The sequence below is a fragment of the Cervus elaphus genome, chromosome 20 (genome assembly GCF_910594005.1).
Source record: "Cervus elaphus chromosome 20, mCerEla1.1, whole genome shotgun sequence".
Taxonomy (NCBI): Eukaryota; Metazoa; Chordata; class Mammalia; order Artiodactyla; family Cervidae; genus Cervus; species Cervus elaphus.
In genome coordinates, this window is record NC_057834.1 from 32,116,038 (window position 1) to 32,138,087 (window position 22,050).

At 46.0% G+C, this 22,050-nt stretch overlaps 1 protein-coding gene and 3 pseudogenes across 2 annotated transcripts; 1 reads left to right on the forward strand and 3 right to left on the reverse strand.

The window, feature by feature from the left end:
- Window positions 1-1,338: 1,338 nt before the first annotated feature.
- LOC122677720 (intelectin-1-like) lies at window positions 1,339-8,532 on the forward strand. 2 transcript variants are annotated; one of them, XM_043877931.1, is made up of 8 exons: window positions 1,339-1,350; window positions 1,610-1,673; window positions 2,299-2,406; window positions 3,568-3,815; window positions 4,143-4,301; window positions 4,699-4,819; window positions 5,821-5,924; window positions 8,269-8,532. In XM_043877931.1, exons 1-8 carry the CDS (start codon window positions 1,339-1,341, stop codon window positions 8,419-8,421), a joined length of 969 nt encoding a protein of 322 aa, XP_043733866.1. In that variant the 3' UTR covers window positions 8,422-8,532. The 2 variants fall into 2 exon arrangements, with proteins under 2 accessions (XP_043733866.1, XP_043733867.1); XM_043877932.1 differs by having other exon boundaries at window positions 1,610-1,664; window positions 2,287-2,406; window positions 8,269-8,500.
- A 982-nt stretch (window positions 8,533-9,514) lies between these two features.
- On the reverse strand, window positions 9,515-11,367 carry LOC122676412 (annotated as a pseudogene).
- Window positions 11,368-11,508: 141 nt separating this feature from the next.
- LOC122676413 lies at window positions 11,509-12,129 on the reverse strand (annotated as a pseudogene).
- Window positions 12,130-20,620: 8,491 nt separating this feature from the next.
- On the reverse strand, window positions 20,621-21,197 carry LOC122676414 (annotated as a pseudogene).
- Between the last annotated feature and the right edge of the window lie 853 nt (window positions 21,198-22,050).

Consider the following 22,050-nt stretch of genomic DNA (forward strand, 5'->3'; position numbering starts at 1 on the left):
TTGGCCACCTGATGCAAAGAGCTGGCTCATTGGAAAAGACCCTGATGCTGGGAAAGGTTGAAGGCAGGAGGAAAAGGGGATGATGGAGGATGAGATGGTTGGGTGGCATCTCCGATTCAATAGAGATGAGTTTGAGCAAATTCTGGGAGATACTGAGGGACAGGGAAGCCTGGCTTGCTGCAGTTCATGGGCTCGCAAAGAGTTGGACATCACTGAGTGACTGAATAACAACAAGAACATCCCCTGGGGATTTTGGGCTTCAGTGTGGACAGGAAATCTCCTAATAATGGGAGGCAATGAAAGCCAGAGAAAATTCAGTCTGATGAATGCTGGCTGAGCTGAGTAGAACTCCCAGGCTAGCGGACCCTAGCAAAGTACCAGTTATATTAAAAAGAATTAATGATAGAAGTTGATAATTGCACTGTGGTTAATATGAGAATATCTGTATTGGGAAAGACATACTTATCTAGGGAAAAGGCCTTCATATATGTAACTTATTCTCAATATGTTAAAGAAAGAAAGGTTGCATGAGTTTTTGTACACATATAGAGAGAAAGCATACATGATAAAGCAAATTGGGTAGAACACAAACTATCAGTGAATCCAGGTAGAAGCTATATGTGTGTCTTTACACTATTCTTATTTTTGCAATATTTTGTAAATTTTCAATTACTTTAGCCTCCAAATTAAAACAGAATGACATGACAGTATGGCACATGTCATAACTAGGGTGACAAAGACCATAGTAGGCCAGAGGAGTATCCATCAGCTTTGCCTGGGGGTAGGGGATTCAGGGCAGGCTTCATGGAGAGGTTTCAGGAGAGACTGGAAGGATGATGACCCGACAGAGGTGTGTGAGGCCCTGGAGCATCTGACTGAGGTGGGAGCAGGACAGGCTGCAGGGAAGAACCATGAGGTCCCGTCCATCCTGAGAGTCTGTTACAGAAGGAACGCTGTATGTGCTCCGACCCAGCAGGGCTGGCCCTCCTCATGGCAAGTGTCACCTGTGTGCCCATGAGCGCTGCCGACTGCCCCTCCAGCTGGTTACACAATCCTTCTCATTGCTGGGGGCCGACGCCCAGGAACCTTCAAGGGAAGAAAGCCTGAGGGAGGGGCTTGCAGACCAAAGTGGGCTGGGATGGGCAGGCCCACATGCTTTGCTCTCCCCATAAAGGGTCAGCACTTCACTCCTGTCAGGACTTTGCAGAGGCAGCAGCTCTGAGACTTCTCCGGCTGGGCGCTCTCCGCTCCTGGCATCTGTGAGGAAGGAAGGGGATAGCTCTCTGTGCTGTGAGGAACCTGAATCTGAGACAAGATCTGAGTGTGTGGGGAGCCACGATGCCAGCTCAGGTCTGATCTTGGTCTCAGGGATGCAGAGTTTCAGAAAAAGGAGCCTGTGGGCCCTTAAGGATTTGAGGGTTGGATGAGGTGGGGTCTATTCCAGGAAGTTCGAGATTGCTCAGAATCCCATCACTTTCCATTTGAGGTTTCCATATGCAGAAAGTTCAGAGATCATAATGGGAAGATGAAAAATGATGAATCAGCAAGGATGGAAGGGAGAGAAAGAATGAACCCGCCAATGACTTTCTGCATCTCCTTTCTTCTTTAGGGGCCAGGTGCCAGATTCTGCCTCCTGCTGTTCCTCTCTCTGGCTGCCAGAGGACGGGGTGCAGGCAAGTCACTCAGGAGCAGCAGTTTCATCAGCTACCCAGGTGTGCAGAGGAGCAGAGGGAGTGGAGCTGGGCTGGATGCTGAAGTCCTGGCCCAAAGTGGGAGGCATGGAGATGCAGAGAAGCCACACTTTGCATCCAAATTGAACTGTGGCCTGAATGTTGATTGCTGGTCTCTCTGGATGTGTGGTCTGAAGCTAAGGCCTGTCCTGAGGCCCCAGTTTGTGCCTCTGGGTGGCTGAGGGGGGCTCAGGGAAGTCATAGTGATGAAGACTGCCTTCTTCTAGCTGCTTCTGCTCCTATGGGCTTGATTTTAGGGTTTCCAGAGGGTGCTTGGTGGTCAGGGCTGTGTCCCGGGAACGTTCTTCCCTAATCCTCATCCTCACAGTTCCATTTATCACAGTAGGCATAAAGAGAACTTTCATGTTTAATTAGTTGTGAAGAATGCAAGTTAAGTCTGTACTAGATGGTGGCTCAGCTAGTCTTAGCAGAGAAGACACTGACCTCTGGGGCTGCAAAGCCCAGTGATGAACTTGTGAAGGGGAAAGGAGCTGGGAGTCAATGACCAGGAAGGCTGGAGTGAGCCATACAACACCATTAATGAGAATTATCCTCACATCCTCTACAGTGACCCCTTCTGTTGGGAAGTTCTGGGGGGACGAAACTTGTGCCCCTTTCCTGTCTTTCCTGCCCAGAAGCTGCAAGGAAATCAAAGAAAGTTGCCACAGTGCAGGTGGTGAGTAATAAACCAACTCAGCATCCTCTCTTTTTGGCTCCTTTTTTGCTACAGATCCTGGTCATGGAGATCAAGAGGGGTGTGCCTACCACTCCTGTCTGCTCTGACTCCAGCTTGCAGCCTAGGAGACGTCCAGTGGGAATTTTCAGGCTTTTGGGTCCCATCTAGTTGTAGGAAACATGATCTTCTGAACACAGGGAGAATGTAGTGTTCCTGGTGACTCTTAGCTTGGCCAACAGAGCTCTGATTACTGTAAGATTCTCTCCTTCTTGTAAGTAAGCTAAGTAGTTAGTCTGCCCCAGTGTCATTGATTCTGGTAGAAAACATGAGCCTCTAGAGGCAGAGACATAGAACTTTATTACTCATTATCACAGAAGTAGCCAGAGCATAACTTTTTCCTGTGCTGTTCCTCTGGTCCCATCCCATCACAGTAATGTGAAGAGGTCCAGGAGATATCTGCACATGTAGTTTGTTTGCCAAAAGTGAGCAGTGAAAATGAAGTTGCTCATTTGTGTCTGACTCTTTGTGACCCCATGGACTGTAGCCTGCCAGGCTTCTCTGTCCATGAAATTTTCCAGGCGAAGATACTGGAATGGGTTGCCATTTCCTTCTCCAGGGGATCTTACCAACCCCAGGATCGAACTCGGTCTCCCACATTACAGGTTGACTCTTTACCCTCTGAGCAGCTCATAAATTTGGTTTGTCAAGCAAGTAGAGTCTTTTCTGATATTACAGTTTATTTTCTTTGGGGCTGAGTATGAGGAGGAACTCTGCACTTAGGGAATCTGAATCTCATAAAATGGGCAGTGACCATGCCTGCCCTTAGCTCTGAGTTGCAGAGGCCACATCCTGATGTGGACTTGAGATGTGGTCAGGTACTGTTATCAGGCCTCGAGTGGTCAGAAGGAGGCTCTATCCAAAGGGAGATACCATCTCTGTATCCTTGGATGTTTGCTCTATAAATCTCTGAAGAGGTAGCATGGAACAAAGGCAGTCAGTGTTTCTGTTCTTAGATGACATATAGAGAATTGTCCTCAGGAAATGGGTGTGTGTAGGAGCCTTCAGAATACATTTCTGACTTTCCAAATTCTTTCTGGTAATGGGGCCTGACAGGGACTCCCTGCTCTCAGACAGAGGGTCTCTGACTGGTTCCCTATGCAGATGGCCTGTATCACCTCCGCACTGAGAATGGTGTCGTCTACCAGACCTTCTGTGACATGACCTCTTGGGGCGGCGGCTGGACCCTTGTGGCCAGTGTGCATGAGAACCATTTACCTGGGAAGTGCACTGTGGGCGATCGCTGGTCCAGTCAGCAGGGCAACAGGGCTGACTACCCAGAGGGGGACGGCAACTGGGCCAATTACAACACGTTTGGGTCTGCAGAGGCGGCCACCAGTGATGACTACAAGGTGGGTGGCACTGAGCTTCCAGGTGGAAAGGGTGGGGAGCGGGGTGTGGCTGGAGCAGAGCATGTGGAAGAGAAGGCAGGAGATGGGGATGTGGAGGTGGGGCTGGAGAAGGACAGAAGTCCATGTCTTGAGTCACAGCTTCTTCCTGCCAAGGCTGTTTGGGTGGTGGGGCCTCATCATCTGCTGGAGGGAGGTAGGGGTCTGAGCACTGCTGGGCACCTGTTCCCTGGAGCCCTGAGCTCTCAGCTCAAGGGAGGGCTGTGTGTGTGGGTCTTTGGCTGGTGGCACCTCCTGGGTCAGTAAGGCTGAGTGTGTGTCGCTCTGCAGAACCCTGGCTACTACGACATCCAGGCCCAGGACCTGGGCATCTGGCATGTGCCCAACAAGTCCCCCCTGCAGCACTGGAGGAACAGCTCCCTGCTGAGGTACCACACCAACACTGGCTTCTTCCGGAGACTGGGACATAATCTGTTTGGACTCTACCAGGTACATGGGGCTGCTGGCTGGGGGTGCGGGCACTTCCTTTGGTGAACAGAGAGTCAATGTTTTGGATGAGGAGTAAGTCTGCTCTGTTCATTGCACTAGAAGGTGCCTCTGCTTGGCTTTCTCCTACCTCTGGGTCCCTGTGAACTAGTGCGCTACCTCTCTCAGAGGAACTCTGAGCCAGGAAGCACAAGAAGCTAGGGAAGAGAGGAGGGTGGGTAAAGAAGGAGAAAAACAAGGGTCTTAAGGCTGGTTAGGTTCTGAGCTATGAGTAGGGGTGGCAAAGAATCACTATTATTTGGACTGTTGTCTGAATAATGCCGCCTGAGCGCATTAAATCCTCTACTTCCCAGTACAGCAGTGTCTCTACTCTCCTCAATCTGTATTTTGGTTCCTGTAGAAATTCCCAGTGAAGTATGGAGCAGGGAAGTGCTGGACTGACAATGGCCCAGCCATTCCTGTTGCCTACGACTTTGGTGATGCTGAGAAAACAGCATCTTATTACTCGCCAAATGGTCAGCGTGAGTATCTCCTTCCAAAACTCAGTCATCAGTCCGCTGCACTCTTGGGGAAAGGGTAAATAACAACAATTAATGATGGCCAGCATTTGTGGAACACATATCAATACAACACACCAAACTGTTTTCTAGAAACTTGACATGGTTTTGTGTCATTTAATCATCCTGAAAAATCTGTGGAGTTAGAATTACTGTCCTCTCCATTGTAGAGACTATAAAGCCAGACTTCTTAATCAATACACTGTGTGACATAATAGTTAAGGAAAGAGGCAAACTAATGTTCACAGGTGAGAACAACTTGGAAAGTAGTGGGAAAAATTTTGTTTTTGTTATGATGGATTGCTGTTATTTGAAAGAAGACATTTTTTCAGCATGATAAAACAGGAGATGTGGGTTTGATACCTCAGTAGGGAAGGTCCCCTGGAGAAGGAAATCGCTACCTACTCCAGTATTCTTGCCTGGAAAATCTCATGGATGGAGGAACCTGGCAGACTGTAGTCTATGGCGTCACAAAGAGTCGACCACGAGTGAACTAAAGCCATAGAACGTTAATGTTTGGTGGGAAAATGTGAAGCATCAGTTCTTACATTTACTGTTTCAATGAGAGCAGGTAATGATAGGCAGGGCAAATAAAGTCACGGTAATTGGATGAGCAGTGTGCCAGCAGAGATCAGTGCATATTCCTGCTGGGCCTCTGGAGGTCTTCCTGCTGATCTCTCAGTGGACTCTGATTTCTCCTGTGAGCCCCAGGCAGACAAGTGACTCTTGTGAACACGAGCCTTCGTCCTGTTACTCCAGATGGAAGGAGGTTCCCTGCCAGCCAAGTTCAGAGCCAGGATGTAGCAGCCGCTGTCCACAGAAGGGCTGGGTTTCATCCCCTAAGCTCGGAGTACTGAGCTATAACCTGACCTGTTGATTTAGGAAATCCCTGGGCTGATCAAAGGGAAATTGTTTCCAGTTCATCTTTTAAATACTTAGGCCTTTCTCTGCCTCTTCTTTTCCAGGGGAATTTGTTGCAGGGTTTGTCCAGTTCAGGGTGTTTAACAATGAGGGAGCAGCCAATGCCCTGTGTGCTGGGATGAGAGTCACTGGCTGCAACACTGAATTCGTGAGTTTTGGGACAATCCCTGGTGCACATGCACATGTGTGTGATGTGTGTGCATGTGTGTGTGTGCATGTGTGTGTGTGTGTGTGTGTGTGTGTGCGTATGTGTGCATGGGAACACTTGATTGGGATGTTCTAATGTATATCTCTTTGGCTTGCATTTTATTCTTTTGCTGGTATTTTGTGGACATACTTTGAAAATTTTTACTATTGCTTTTAAACTGAGATTCAATGGACATAAAACATTTTATTAGCTTCAGGTATACAACACAATGATCCTATATTTTTATGTATTTTGAAATGATCATCACAGTAACTCTAGTCAACACCCACCACCACACATAGCTGCAAATTCTCTTGTCTTGTGATAAAAAATTTTAATATCTACTCTCTTAGTAACTTTTCAGTGTACAAATCAGTATTATTAACTATAGTCACTAGTCTATACTTTACATCTCCAGGTCTTATTTTATAACTGAAAGTTTGTACCTTTGACCAATGGATATAATTTCCTGTATTGAAGTCTGATTTATCTGTATTCTCATGTATGATTTGTACTTTGATGCTGTGTTTAAGAATTATTTCCTTATGTCAAGATCATGATGATATTCTCACACATTCAATGTAGAAACTTTTTTTATTTTTTTCCAGTACTGAGAAGAGAGCACCATAGTTTGGTTAGTGGAGACTGTCTCTGAAGGACATTTTACGGCCGGGGGGCAGGAGGACGAGAGTCAGAGCTCTAAGAACAAGAATGCTCACTCAGTACCTTTTCATTCCACACCTGTCAGTCTGAGAAACATGACCCTGAAGTCAAAGACATCTTTACTCCCCCCTTCAGTTACCAGTTGCCCATTTCTCAGTCAAGGTGTAATAGCGGTGTCTTCATGGAAGGGCCCCTAGATTATGGTTTAGAGGATGATGCAGGTATAGACCCTAGGAGTAGGGTGGAGTGTGTTCTCCCTACACTGGCTTCCAAGGAGCCTTATCTTGCTCATTAATGCTCATTTTCATGTACCCTTGCAAGCGCTGATTCCTTTAAAATACATGTAGGGAACCTACAGAGTGCAGCTATTAGAGATGCAAAGCTGACAGAGTCATCTTAAGGAACTCAGACTGAGACAGAGAGAGATATAAAGGCACAATTGCAATTTCATGTGGTATCCTCTGAGATAGCAACATAAACAAGAGGCTCTGGGGACACAATACAGGAGCTTCTACCTCTGCTAATGGCACACAGTTGATTCTGAAGAAAGGTGACATCTTTGCTGAATCTCAAAAGATGTGTGTAGAGTTCAATAGGCAGCAAGGGGCAGAGTAGTGTCCTTTGAGCATGAGTGACTAACATGTTCAAAATCACTGGGATTTGATAGACCATGGTGTGTTGAGGGGGCAGTGAGCTGTTGTGTAAATTGTATCATGGTATGCACATGGTGTAAAATCAAGAGCAGATGCTGGAAATACTTGCAGGAAGTAGGGCAAGGAGGGGCTTTTGCATTTTGTTCAGGACATAGAGTTAATGTTATAGGTGATGGGACACATCAGAGGAGTTTGACCAGATTAGTGACCTGATCACTTTGGTTTAGCAAGGAGGGGGACATGGATTCAAGAGCAGGGAAATTAGAGTCAACGAGATCATGAGGCAGGTATAAAGGTGCAGATGTGAAATAGTGAGGACCTGAGCCAGGGTGGCCTTGATAAATTTGAAAGAGCAAGCATGGATGCATAGACAGTGAAATCAGCAGTTCTTGATGATTAAATGAATGTGGAGGATGGGAAGTGAAGGAGGCAACAGACTTCAGGGTTTTGTTTTGGGTGACTGAGTGCTATCAATTAAGATGGGTGACAAGAAGAGAAATAGATTCAAGGGCAGCAAGAGAGCAAATTAGTTTTGTTTTGGTTAAGTGGAGTTTTAGATCTAGTGATATGTAGGTGGAGACATTCACAGGGCAGTTGGATATGGGGTTTCAACCCAGAAAATACCTGGCTGGTCTTCCAGACTTAGGAGTATATCTTGACAGTATACGATTATGCTGGTTCTAGCAAAAGTCATGGGGGGAAGACAGACCATCGTTGGGAGAGTGAGGTGTGGACAGAACTGTGAGGGATAGCCTTTGGGGGAGCCATTGAGGAAAAAGGCTGGTTGAGAGGTCTGAGAATAAGCATGAAAGAAGGTAGAAAGGAATTCAGGGAAGCATGGTTTCAGAGTCTACAGGAGGAAGAGGTTTTTTCAGGGGAGGGGTCAAGGCAAGTAGGAAGAAGACCAAACTTACAGGGGATTCGACCATTAAGAGCTCACTGGTGTGTTTACAGCCAACCCCTCACAGCATCTTCTTCCTGCCCCTCAGCACTGCATCGGTGGAGGAGGATACTTCCCAAGGAGCAGTCCCTGGCAGTGTGGGGATTTCTCCTCTTTTGACTGGAATGGATACGGAGCTCACCGTGGTTACAGCTCCAGCCGGGAGATCACTGAGGCAGCTGTGCTCCTGTTCTACCGCTGAGAGCTGTGTGGTGTGAGTCGTGGAACCCAGCTCCTAAGCCCAGACCCTCAGAAAGGGAAAAATGGAATGCTATCAAGGAGGGGAAGGGAATAAATTACATCAGTTTGTGCACTTTGTGACTCTCAGTTTCTTTTAATTCCTTTTACAAATTGAAGTCTGGAGCGATGTTTTACAATAACGCTTTGTAATCTGGTGATTTCCACTTTAAACTTTCGGAGTTTGGAACTTCTAGTCTCAGAGTATCCCAGACACACATTTGCTTCTCTTTCTAGGGAACCCCTATGGGAGACTGAGGAGCAGGGAAAAATCATTCTTAATTTTCCTACCATTCTATTATTGGTTAATCAAATCAAGCTCTCTGTGTAAGTATCTTAAAGAGGAAAAGCTGATTATTATTTAGTTTCAGTAGGAAAAAGAGAAATTGAGGTCACAGCTGTCCATTTCCTTTATTCCTCCAGTTTTGACAGTTGGGACAGTGTCTGTAAAATGATTTGGTACTATTTGCAACATCTCTGTTTTGGGGAGGGTCCTCACAATACCAAGAAATTCACTGATACCTAGTGGGATGTCCTACAACTCAACTCCATTTTGACCCAATCTGCCAGGAGACCGCGGCAGATCCCCGTGTGAAGGGCTCAGTCCTACAAGTCTGTCCCTTGAATTTTCTACTCCAGACACCAGTTGCAAGCCCAGATTGTCACCTGTGTTGTGACTGGCTGGCTGTAGACTGGAGGTTCCGGTGAATCCCTCCTTGGGTTCAAATTGCTAGAGTGGCTCAGCGAACTCAATGAAACATTTTACCTACTAGATGATGAGTTTATTAGAAAAGGGTATGACTCAGGAACAGCCAGATGGAAGAGACAGCTGGAGCCAGTACAGCTGAAGGGCCCAGAGCTTCCTTGCCCTCTCTGAGCACAGCATTTCTTTCTAATCTCCACATATTCACCAACCCTGAAGCTTCCTAAACCATATCCATTTGGGGTTTTACACAGACAGGTTTGATTAAATCATTGACCAGGGAAATTGATTCAACCTTCCAACCCTCTTCTCTTCAGGAGTGTCAGGGTGAATGGGCTTGAAAGTTTCAAACCTCTCATTTCAATGCAGATTCTAACTTCATTAAAATGACTGAAGATCTCTTAGTCAGAGTCTGAATGTAACCCATTCCAACTGAACTAGAGTTGTTGGTTTTTGCAGAACCAGAAGCAGTGGGTTCCAATCGATATTATCTGCAATGCTCAATTAAGTGCAGCTGGTACCTAGTGCCCAAGCAAGATTCACCCAAGTGTCAAGATAAATTTCTTTCTGATAAATTGATCCTCCAAATTCTGTCCACAGAATCACTTGTAGCTGTATGTTCCCAGTCTGTAATGCACTGCAAATTTATTCCTTGTCAGCTTGGATTTGGCACTGTCCCAGGTCATGAGCTGGGACAGCTGAATCAGTCAAAGATAGTTGAATCATGGACTGCAGTTTCATCAAAATCCTAGTCAACATCACAAACACACTCTCTTGTAAGAAGACTTGATTTTACCATTTTTCTTTACCATGTTAGTGTGCGAAGGTAGTACCAAACTCAGATTCAAACTTTGACAGATCTGGTTCTCATTTGTAGTTTAATTCTGTTCCCAGAGTGTTGTCAGTGTTGCATTGTTCTGTGATTGATCATGCAGTCCATGTGTTTGGTCTGCAAGCTGCCAGGAACATGATCTGTGTATTAGATGATTCAGGTGCTGAACATTCGCTGTCAGTGCTCATTTTGTCTTCACATTGTGACAACCCCAAGCCAAATCCTTCATTGATAATATCTCTGGCAGATTTGCCAAGGTCAGCATATGTAGATGAGTGCACATTGCTCACACACAGAGTTCTGTGTATAGGTCTCATGGCAAGACTGTGAGAAGAGGTGGTCCGGTGTCTCCTCAGATGAGTTCTGCAGCCACAGCTGAGGCCATGGGGTTTGCTCTGGGTTGAGCCACAGCTATCCTGGCTGGAGGGTGAAGTGAAAGCCCTGTGATTGTTCTTGGCTAAACCTGATTTGTATGGTGGTTGTCAATGATGGTTAATGTACAGTTGACCCTAGAACAATGTGTAGATTGTGGGCACCAATCCTCCAAACAGTCTAAAGTCCACATACAACTTATGTCTGATCATTTGTACCCATAGTTTCTTCATATCTGCAGTCCCTCTGGGTCTGTGTTCTGCATCTGCAGATTCAACAAGTTGAATTGTGTGCTGTGCTGTGTTGAGTATCTCGGTCATGTCCGACTCTTTGTGACCCTGTGGACCCCGTCAGGCTCCTCTGTCCATGGGGATTCTCCATGCAAGAATACTGGAATGGGTAGCCTATCCTTTCTTCAGGGGATCTTCATAAATTGTGTAGTACTATATGATTTAATATTGGAAAAAACCCACATGTAAGTGGACGAGCACAGTTCAAACCAGCTTTGCTCATGGGTCAGCTGTATTTGCTTTTTTCCAGTATCTTCTCTTTTTTTCACCTCCCTAATAAATCTTTCCCCTTACTAGCTCCTTCCAGTTTTCTGTCCTTCTCCTTTAGCCCTTATTTCTTACTTCTTTTTGTTACCTCTTGCCTTATTTCTCTACGTCAGATTGCTACAAATCCCAGCTTGAATCCGCTAGGTGTGTAAAGCCAATCTACTGATGCAGGATTGTGGTGAAGGAAAGTCCAGCATTTACTGCAGACACTAAGCAAGGAATTAGGGTAGCTAATGCTCAAATCCTGGACCCTGAACTCCCTACTGGCTTTCAGGGAAAAAATGTTTAAAGGCAGACTGGCCAAGAGGGTTGTTGTATGCAAGATCAACAGGTGGACACTCTTTTGATTGGTTGTTGGTGGGGTAATTGGGACTCAACATCATCAACCTTCTCCAACTGATCTGGAGTCCACCTGCTTGTGGTCAGACCCCAGTTACCTTCTTCCATCTGTTGTAGATTTTATTATCTGCAAATCATCTTGAAGGATATGGCTCAGAAGAGATTTGTCATCTGAAAGGAATACGTTTGGAGTCCTGGCAAACTTCTGTTTCTTTTTTCTTGAAAACTCAGCAGTCAATTTTATGGGTCTCAGGCCCATAAATGGGTCTTGAGGATGTCTGTGAATTTGTCAGTTTTCTTCTCCACGTTCTTTTCAGTTTGCTTCTATAGCCTAATGAGCTGCTTCCCCCTCCCCCTCCCCACTAATGGATGTTGTTCTTCTTCTTTCTCTTCTCCTCCAGGGTGGCTGCTATTGCCTGCTACTTCCAACCAGCCTCATGAGCCAGGTGCCCTAGGCAGGAAAACTTGCACATAGGTGTCAGATGCACATAGACGTCAAGATGTCACCTTGAGGATGGCAGGGATCACTGTCCACTTTTTCATGTCATAGGCTGGTGGGATCCCATCAAGTACCTTGAGGCAGTCCAGAGTGGCCTGGCCTTGCCTGGTCTTGGGGGTACCATGTCTCACATTGTCAGCCAGAAGATGCAGTTGGGGGTTAAAATGTGGGAGTGGTTGGTGTTTATCTGCTTGCAGAGGAAGGCCAGGCAGTTCAACTTGTTTCTGTAGAAACTGCCAGGAAATATTGATTCCCCAGCAGTGCAGGAATACCACCTTCTGGCCCAGAAGCACCTTATTGGCCAGGATGGCTGCCAGGTAGGCCAGGAGATGGCCTCAGCCATCAAACACCAGGACCTGCCCCTCCGCCATCTTTGGCAGTTGTGTGGGAAAGAAATTTTTGTTACTTAAACAGGATGGTGACTCTATAGGTATTTACTTTTTGTAATTCATTAAACTGTATATTTGTGCTTTCAATCCTTTTCTGTATGTGTATTAATTTTTTACAGTAAAGTATTTTTTTTTAACAATAAATCATAAATAGTTCACAGGGAGAAGCTGGACTGGATGCAAGTTTGGAATGGGGCAGCTTTAAGTCACACTATTCTCTCTCCACACAGACACAGATTGACAATAATTTTTTCCTAAAGTACATTTTGAATTATGCTGTTATGGACTGGTGATTGGTGATGAATCTAAATTCATAAAAAACAATACTTTCTCAGAATCAAATACTTGTTTACTCTTTTACATTCTTACTAACCTTTGACTGTGAGGATCACAACAAACTGTGGAAAATTCTTCAAGAGATGGGAATACCAGACCACGTGACCTGCCTCTTGAGAAATCTGTATGCATCTCAAGAAGCAACAGTTAGAACTGGACATGGAACAACAGACTGGTTCCAAATAAGGAAAGGAGTCCATCAAGGCTGTATACTGTCACCCTGCTTATTTAACTTTTATGCAGAGTACATCATGAGAAATGCTGGACTGGATGAAGCACAAGCTAGAATCAAGATTGCCAGAGAAATATCAATAACCTCAGATATGCAGATGACACCACACTTAGCATAGAAAGCAAAGAAGAATTGAAGAGCCTCTTGATGAAAGTGAAAGAGAGTGGAAAAGTTGGCTTAAAACTCAACATTCAGAAAACTAAATCACAGCATCTGTTCTCATCACTTCATGGCAGATAGATGGGGAAACAATGGAAACAGTGACAGACTTTATTTTTTGGGCTCCAAAATCACTGCAGATGGTGACTGCAGCCATGAAATTAAAAGATGCTTGCTCCTTGGAGGAAAGTTATGAAAAACTTAGACAGCATATTAAAAAGCAGAGACATTACTTTGCTGACAAAGGTCCATCTAGTCAAGGCTATGGTTTTTCCATGAGTCATGTATGGATGTGAGAGTTGGGCTATAAAGAAAACTGAGTGCTGAAGAATTGATGCTTTTGAACTGTGGTGTTGGAGAAGACTCTTGAGAGTCCCTTGGACAGCAAGGAGATCCAACTAATCCATCCTAAAGGAAATCAACCCTGAATATTCATTGGAAGAACTGATGCTGAAGTTGAAACTCCAATACTTTGGCCACCTGATGCGAAGAACTGACTCATTGGAAAAGACACTGATGCTGGGAAAGATTGAAGGTGGGACAAGAAGGGGACGACAGAGGATGAGATGGTTGGATGGCATCACCGACTCAATGGACATGAGTTTGAGTAAACTCCGGGAGCTGGTGATGGACAGCGAGGCCTGGTGTGCTGCAGTCCATGGGGTCTCAAAGAGTTGGACACGACTGAGAGACTGAATTGAGCTGAACCTTCCTCCACCCTGTAAACATTTCCAGCATGTTACTACACACAATCCAGCCTCAAACTCTTCCATGTTTCCCCAGTTGAGGCTGTCCTGTACTGGAAAGATCTGTTGGCTGCAATTGCCATCTCCTAACATTTCCCTCACTTTCCTCAGCTTTTCTTCATGTCCAGTGCTCTAATGTTCCTTGCTGCTTCTACAGTTTCCCTCTTAGCTTCTCCCCCTGATTCCTGACTTCTGGTGCAAGGAAGTTCAGAGAGGAGAGAAATTGATCTACAGGGCACAAGAGCACAAAATGGGAAAGGAAAAGTGGAGAGGGCAAGTGCCAGGCGTTCTCATAATCCCACTGGCCAGCAGCAGTGGGTCCCTCTTCCTTCCAGGTATGTGAGAAATGTGACTCTAAAGCCCATCCTGACAGCCTGTTTCCGGGACCATTTCTGATGCTTTTTATCCTAGCCTGTGTCCTCCACACATGGAAACCTGAGGCAAAGATGAAAGTGCCAACACATGAGTTGCTATATGCCAATTCAGAAAGATAAGGACAAGGAAAAAAAGAAAGCAATGAAGAAAAGCATCAGGAACTCTGTGATGTATGATCACTCTGCCTGTCTTTCTCTCTTTCTTTTGCAAATTAGAATTCTTTTTATACATATATACTAAAATACCCACCTGGTTCTGCTGTGTTATTTGCCCTAAAAAGGGGGTTGAGGCAGAGTGAAGAATCCCAGTGCATTTGAGTGGGCCTTTCCACAAAGTAGAGAATGCTAACCCCGTTCCCAGACTACTATCCCTCTTGCTTTTCCCAGCCCCAAATTCCTGCAGCAGGAAACTCCTGTGGGCTGGCCCTGGCACTGGGAGAGTAGGGGGCACCTGAAGGGCTAGGTGAGTGAATGAGGACGTATGGACTTTGAAAGATAAAAACACTGCAGTGTTAGGAGTGGGCTCTGTGGCTTGGGCAGCCGACTGGGCCTCCTGCTCTGTGGCACAGGTGGGTGGGTGTGGGATGGCCACTCCTTCAGGAGCAAGGAAGCCTCTGTCTCAACAGAATACTTTCTCAAAGTTGTTTCTGGTACAAAATAATTGTACCGGATATATGAGGTGTGGAGGTGCAGAGGCCAGGCCAGCCACCCTCCCCAGACCTCAGATCATGGTGGCACAGGTGAGGCGGGTGGGGTGCTGCTGCTCTGGGAGGACTCGCAGGAACATCTAGAAGGAAGCACAGTGAATTTGTGAGTCTGTGTGTGCATTTAGAGAGAGGGAATACATGATAAAGCAAATGGGGTGAGATACGAAAAAATACAATTCACATTCTTACTAACCCTCCTCCACCCTGTAAACATTTCCTGTGAATATTTAGTTTTCAAAAAATAGATTAAATTAGGTAGAAACTATATGAATTTTTTTTAGTAATGTTGTTATTTTGGCAATGTTCTGTAAATTTTCAGTTATTTCTAACCCAAAAGTAAATGAAAGAATGACATGACCGTGTGACGTGCCACAATTAGGGGTTGGAGAAAGTCCAGTAGTAGGTCAGGGGAGTATCCATCAGCTTTGCCTGGCAGTGGAGGTGTCAGGGCAGGCTTCACGGAGAGGTTTCAGGAGAGACTGGAAGGATGACGACCTGACAGGTGTGTGAGGCCCTGGAGCATCTGACTGAGGTGGGAGCAGGACAGGCTGCAGGGAAGAACCGTGAGGTCCCGTCCATCCTGAGAATCTGTTACGGAAGGAACACTGTGTGTGCTCTGACCCAGCCGGGCTGGCCCTCCTCATGGCGAGTGTCACCTGTGTGCCCAAGAGCGCTGCCTCCTGCCCCTCCAGACAGTCATACACTCCTTCCCATAGCCAGGGGCCGAGGCCCAGGAACCTTCAAGGGAAGAATGCTCGAGGGCGGGGCCTGCAGCCCAACATGGGCAGGGTTGGGCAGGGCCCACAATTTGCTCTCCCCAAAAGGCTCAGCATTTCAGCCACCTCAGACTCTCTGCAGAGGCGGTACTCTAAGTCTCCACCTGGCAGGGAACTCTCGGCTCCTGGCATCTGCGAGGAAGGAAGGAGGGAGCTCTCTGTGAAGTGACGAATCTCTTCTGAGTATGAGACAAGATCCAAGTGTGTGAGGAACCACAGTTCCGGTTCAGTTCTGGTCTTAGTCTCAGGGATGGAGAGTTCCAGAGAAAGAAACTCACGGCCCCTTAAGGGTTCATAGGGTTGGATGGGGTGGGGGCTATTCCAGGAGGTTCCAGAATGCCTAGAAGGCCATCACTTTCTGTTGAGTTTCCCTTACTAGGAAGTCGACGGAACAAGATGGCGGCAAGAGAATGAATGGACTAACCGTTTGCATGCCCTTGAGAGGACACGGCCCAGATTCCGCCTCCTGCTGTTCCTCCCTGTGGCCACCAGAGGTCTGAGTGCAGGTGCGGCACTCAGGTGCTGCTGCTCCTTCAGCTCACACAGGCGTGCACCCAGGTGGACCAGAGGCAGTAGAGCTGGGCAGGAGGCTGATGTTCTGGCCCAGAGAGGGAGTCGTGCAGATGCAGAGAAGTCTTACTTTGCAGCTGACAGAGCTGTGATCTGGGTGCTGATTGCCTGGCCTCTCTGGATCTGCTCTGAAGCTAATGCATGTCCGGGGGCCCCACTCTGTGCCTCTGGGTGGCTGAGGGAACTCAGGGAGCTCAGGGGAGCTGTGGAGAAGACAGCGCTTCCTTCTAGCTGCTCCTGCTCCTATTGCCATGGCCTCGGGTTTCCCAGAAGGAGCTGGTGAGGGTTGTGGCAACCTTGTCTAGTTCCCCATCCTCTCAAGTACAAAGGTCACAGTAGAAGTAATGATACTTTTTATTTTTAATTAGCTGAGCAGAAGAATGCAAGTGTCAAGCATGTACTAGATCATGGTCAGCTAGTCTTACCCGAGAGCACCCTGACCTCTGTGGCTTCACAGTCCAGTGAAGAACTGGTGAAGTGCACAGGGGCCGGGAGATGATGGTCTGGAAGGCTGGTGTGAGCAGCTCCAGACTGTTAGAGAATTATATTTGCATCCTCTAGCAGCATCCCATTCTCCTGAGACATTTTGCAAGAGCAGAAACTATGCCCCTTTCTAGTCTTTCCGGCCTCGAAGCAGCAAGGAAATCTAAGAAAGTTGTGGTGAAGCAGGTGGTAAGTAATAAATCAACATGGGATCCTCTCCTTTTAGTCACTTTTAAGTTGAACACATCCCCGTCATGGAGATGAAGAAGAGCATGCCCATCTCTTCTGTCTATCCTGGTGACTCTTGAGCAGTGGTGATTGTAAGATTTTCCCCTTCTTGTAAGCTAAAAAATTAGCCACTCACAGTTTCATAGATGCTGGCAGAAAACAGGAAACTCCTGGCAGTGCGGCAAGGAAATTTATTATTTGTAGCAGTTGTCAGAGCATCAGAATTTTCTTGTGCTGGTTTCCTGAGCCTCAGTTCCAGCAGAGGAATGGCAAGAGGGCCAGGAGACAGCCGCACAGGTAGTTTGTTTGCCAAGCAGGCTGGAAAATTTGGCTTGTCAAGAAACAGCAGGAGTTTTCCCTATCAGAGAATTTATTCTCTGAAGGATTGGGTTCAGGAGAGGAACTCTGCACTTAGAGAATCTGAATCTCATATAATGTGCAGTGACCACAAGAGAGCAGCCAATGCCCTGTGTGCTGGGATGAAAGTCACTGGCTGCAACAACGAGCAAGTGAGTTGTTGGACAACACAGGCAACGACCTGTCCGTGTGTGTGTGCTTGAGAGGGCACCCACCCTATGGAGTATGATGATATGCTTCTCCATGGCTTGTAGTTTTACTCTTTTGCTGATATTTCATGAACATAATTTTTAAAGTGTTGCTATCACTTTTTAATTGAAATTCAATTGACATTTAACATTATATTAATTTCAAGTGTATGCCATAATCTATATTTTTATACACTGCATATGATCAGTATAATAAGTCTAGTCCACACCCACAAGCATATGTAGTTATAATTTTTTTTCTTGTGATGAGAAATTAATATCTATTCTCTCACAACTTGTCAATGTATAATATAGTATTAGTCACCATTCTGTACAGTATATCCCCAGGACCTATTTTATAATTGAAAGTTTTTATCTTTTGAACGTTGGACATAATTTCCTGTATTGAAGTCTAATTTGTTTGTATTCTCACATATGATTAGTACTTTTATATTGTGTTTAAGAAGTATTTCCATATGTTGAAGTCATGAAGTTATTCTCCAATATTCACATTAACATGTAGAAGCTTTATGTTTTTGTTGTTTTTCCAGTGTTGTAGAAGAGAGCACCATAGTTGTGGTGACTGGAGACTGCCTTTGAGGGTCATGTTTTGGCTGAGGGGGAAGAGAAAGAGGGAGTCAGAGCTCTAAGAATAAGAAAGTTCACTTAGCACATTTTCCTTCCACACCTGTCACTCTGAGAAATGTGACCCTGAAGTGAAGGACATCTTCACTTCCCCCTTCAATTATTAGTTTGTCCATATGTCAGTCAAGATGCAGCAGATGCACCCTTGTGGAAGGGCCCCGAGCTTATGTTCAGAGGATAATACAGATGTCGGCTTTGGGGAGGTAGGTGTTTCCCCCCTCCTCTGGCCTCCATGGAGCTTATCCTGTTCATCGGCGCCCATTTGCACATGCTGTGAGTTGTGAGTGTGTGCTCAGTAGTGTCCAACTCTCTGCAACCCATGGACTGTAGCCAGACAGGCTCCTCTGTCCTTGGAAATTTTCAGGCAGAAGTACTGGGGTGGGTTGCCATTTCCTACTATAGTGGATCTTCCCGACCCAGGATCCCACTCCCGTCTCTGGCATCTCCTGCATTGGTAGGCAGATTCTTTACCACTGGGACACCTAGAAAGCCTCATTTGCATGTACCCCTGCAAAAAATGATTCTTGTAAAATACATGATAGGTACTTACAAAGCAATAGATATTAGACATGCACAGCTGACTGAGTTATTAAGGAACTCAGATGAAGTGGGACAGAGATACAAATGCATGATGGCAATCTTCATGAGGTATCACCTATGGTAGCAACATAAACAAGGGGCCCTGGTTTATGAAGATGAGCCATCATCATGAGACAAGTGCTCGGGCCTGGTGCACTGGGAAGACCCAGAGGAATCGGGTGGAGAGGGAGGTGGGAGGGGGGATTGGGATGGGGAATACATGTAACTCCATGGCTGATTCATGTCAATGTATGACAAAACCCACTGCAATGTTGTGAAGTAATTAGCCTCCAACTAATAAAAATAAATGAAAAAAAAAAAAACCCCACAAAAACAACAACAAAAAAAGACGAGCCATCATCCAGATAGTGAGGTGTGGACAGAGCCCCAAGGAAAAGCATTTATGGGGGAAGGTAGGCTAGCAGGCCTGAGAGTTAATGTGAAGGGAGTTCTAAAGGAATTCAGAGAAGTACATTGTTTTGGAGTCTACTGGAGGAGTGGGTTTTATGGATGGGGTGGGGGGGGGGACGGGGGGGAGGAAAACCAAGTAGGAACAGACTAAAGATTCCAGGGGATTTGAAGATCCAGAGCTTGTTGGTGTCCACAGCCAACCCTCATTGTGACTTTTCCCTGCCCCCCAGCACTGCCTCGGTGGAGAAGGATAGTTCGCAGAGGGCAATCCGGTGCAGTGTGGGGATTTCTCCTCCTTTGACTGGAATAGGTGTGGAGCTCACCGGGGTTACAGCTCCAGCCGGGAGATCACTGAGGCAGTTGTACTCCTGTTCTACAGCTGAGAGCTGTGTGGTGTGAGACATGGAAGCCAGCCCCTAAGCCCAGATACTCTGAGATTGAAAAATGGAATGCTAACATGGAGGGGAGGGGAATAAATTACATCACTTTGTGGTTCTGAGTTTCTCTGACTTCATTTTGCAAGCTGACTGAGACCTAAAAGGAGACTTTTAAATAATGCCTCCTTTGGGGTTGATTTCCATTTTAGACATTTTGAGTTTGGAACTTCAAGTCTTGGGTCCCAGACACAAGTTTGCTCCTCTTTCTTTGGACTCCCTGAGGGAGATAAGGAACAGGGGAATCCATTCCTTAATTTTCCTACCCTTCCATTATCGGCTGGTCAAATCAAACCCTCAACATAAACATCTTAGAGCAGAAAAGATAACTGTTACTTAGATTCAGTAGGAAAAAAAGATGGAGGTCACACCTGCCATGTCCTTTATTCCTTAGGACAGTGTCCCTAAAATGATTTTAGTGCTAATTGCAACATCTATGTGTTGGGGCAGGTTCCCACAACATCAAGTAATTCACTGACAGCTAGCTGAGTGTCCTCCAACTCAACTCAAATTTGACCCAATCTACCAGGAGAAATCCTCAGATCCCCAGGTGAAGGCTGCCTCTTGACGGATCCAGTGCAGACACCACTTGATATGGGGGGACATGAGTACTCCTGGATAGAGGCCAGCTCCTGCTGAGAAATGCCGGGCATGGTACAGGACCCCTTCCCCAAATGCAGAGTGATATAAAACACCAACAGTGCTGTAGTTGAGAAACCCTGGAGAGAGGGTTTTTGTCTTCACTTTTTAAAAAACAATTTTCACAAAGGTCAGTTTCATTTTGGTGGTTAGTACATTTAACAGTTAAATAGGTTTAAAAATGCAAGGTGAATACATTTAAAAATGTTCCATGAATGCGGCATTGATAACTAGATAGATAACCAGTTTCACAAGAGACCAGGTAATATGAAATTGTGTAGACTTTTAAAATACAGTTCTTGTATAGATCATCCTTTGTTTTGATCACTGGGGTTCAGGGTTGTGTGCCTTCATGCTAAGTCACTTCAGTCGAGTCCAACTCTTTGGTTCCCCATGGACTGTAGTCTGCCAGTCTCCTCTGTCCATGAGATTCTCCAGGCAAGAATACTGGAGTGGGTAGCCATGCCCTTCTCTAGGGGATCTTCCTGAGCCAGGGATTGAACCTGCGTCTCTTATGCCTCCTGCATTGGCAGGTGGGTTCTTTACCACTAGCACCACCTGGAAGCCCAGGAGGGGTAGTTAATCCTACTTGGTCACAGGGCAATTGTGTTAAGACCCAATCTTCTGATACCCCTTCCCAGAGGTTTCTCCAGCTGGATAAACTTCCAACCCCAGAGAAAGGTCAAGTTCATGGCCTCCAGGCAGTATGTTCTTCCTGTTTACCAGGAGAGTGTTAGGTTCAGACCAGGCACAGAGGTTGAGTGTAGCCTACTCCAACTAAACTAGAGTTGTTGGTTTTTTCAGAAACAGAAGCAGTGAGATCCAAGTGATATTTAGCTGTAACGCCCAAATGAGTGCAGCTGGTACCTAATGTCTGAGCAACATTCACCCAAATGTCAAGATGAATTTCTCTCTGATAAACTGATGCTTCATATTCTGTCCCCAGAATCAGCGACACTGGGTTTAGCTGGAAGTCCGCAGTCCTGTAGTGTCCTGCAAAGTTATTCCTTGTTAGCTATGATTTGGCACTGTCCCAGGTCATGGGCTGGAACCTGGCAAGCCGGCCATCACAATCAAAGATAGCTGAACCATGGATTGCAGGTCCAGCAAAATCTGAGTCAACATCACAACTAAGGTGTATAGACTCCCTCTTGTAAGAAGACTTGATGTTACTATTCTTTACCATGGCAGTGTGAGAAGGCAGCATCAAATCTCAGAGTCAAACCTTGTCAGATCTGGGCCTCAGCGGTAATTCAGTTCCGCTCTCAGAGTTCTGTCAGTTTTGCACTGTTTTGTGACAGTGTTTGGTTTCCAAGTTCCCAGGAACTCGTGATAGTCACTCAGTCATGTCTGACTCTTTGTGACCCCATGGACTATAGCCTCCCAGGCATCTCTGTCCATGGGATTCTCCAGGCAAGAATATTGGAGTGGGTAACCATTCCCTTCTCCAGTCCCAGGAACTTGACCACTGTCTGTTAGATAATGCAGATGTTGAAAATGTTGTGTCAGTGCATGATTTTGTTTTCTCATCCAGACAAAGCCAAACCAATCCTTTCTTGAAAGTATCTCTGGCAGATTTGCCAAGGTCAGCTCATGACAGAGGAATACATCATTTACCCACAGCTCACTGTGTAGGTTTCAAGACAAGACTGTGAGAATGGGTAGTCTGGTGTCTCCTGAAGGAGAGCTGCAGCCACAGCTGAGGCCACGGGCTTGCTATGGGTTGAGAGGCAGACGGCCTGGAGAAGGATGAAGTGAAAGCCTATAGCTGTTCTTGGCTAAACCTGATTTGTGTGGTAGTTGGTAAGCTACTGTTAATGTACACTTGACCCTTGAACAACGTGTGGATTGTGGGCACCATTCTTTCTCAGAGTCTAAAATCCACATATAAGTTATAGTCAATCATCTGTACCCATAATTCCTCCACATCTGAGGTTCCTCTGTGTTTGCGGTCCACATGTGCAGATTCAACGGCATGAATTGTGTAGTCTATATTATTTAATAGTGGAAAATAAAACCCACGTGTAAGTGGACCAGTA

What these genes read in the sequence shown, in the direction of transcription:
- LOC122677720 (XM_043877932.1), top strand. An exon ending in CCACCAGTGATGACTACAAG is followed by an intron (nt 3,816 to 4,142) that starts GTGGGTGGCACT and finishes GTCGCTCTGCAG; the next exon opens with AACCCTGGCTACTACGACAT. An exon ending in ATCTGTTTGGACTCTACCAG is followed by an intron (nt 4,302 to 4,698) that starts GTACATGGGGCT and finishes TGGTTCCTGTAG; the next exon opens with AAATTCCCAGTGAAGTATGG.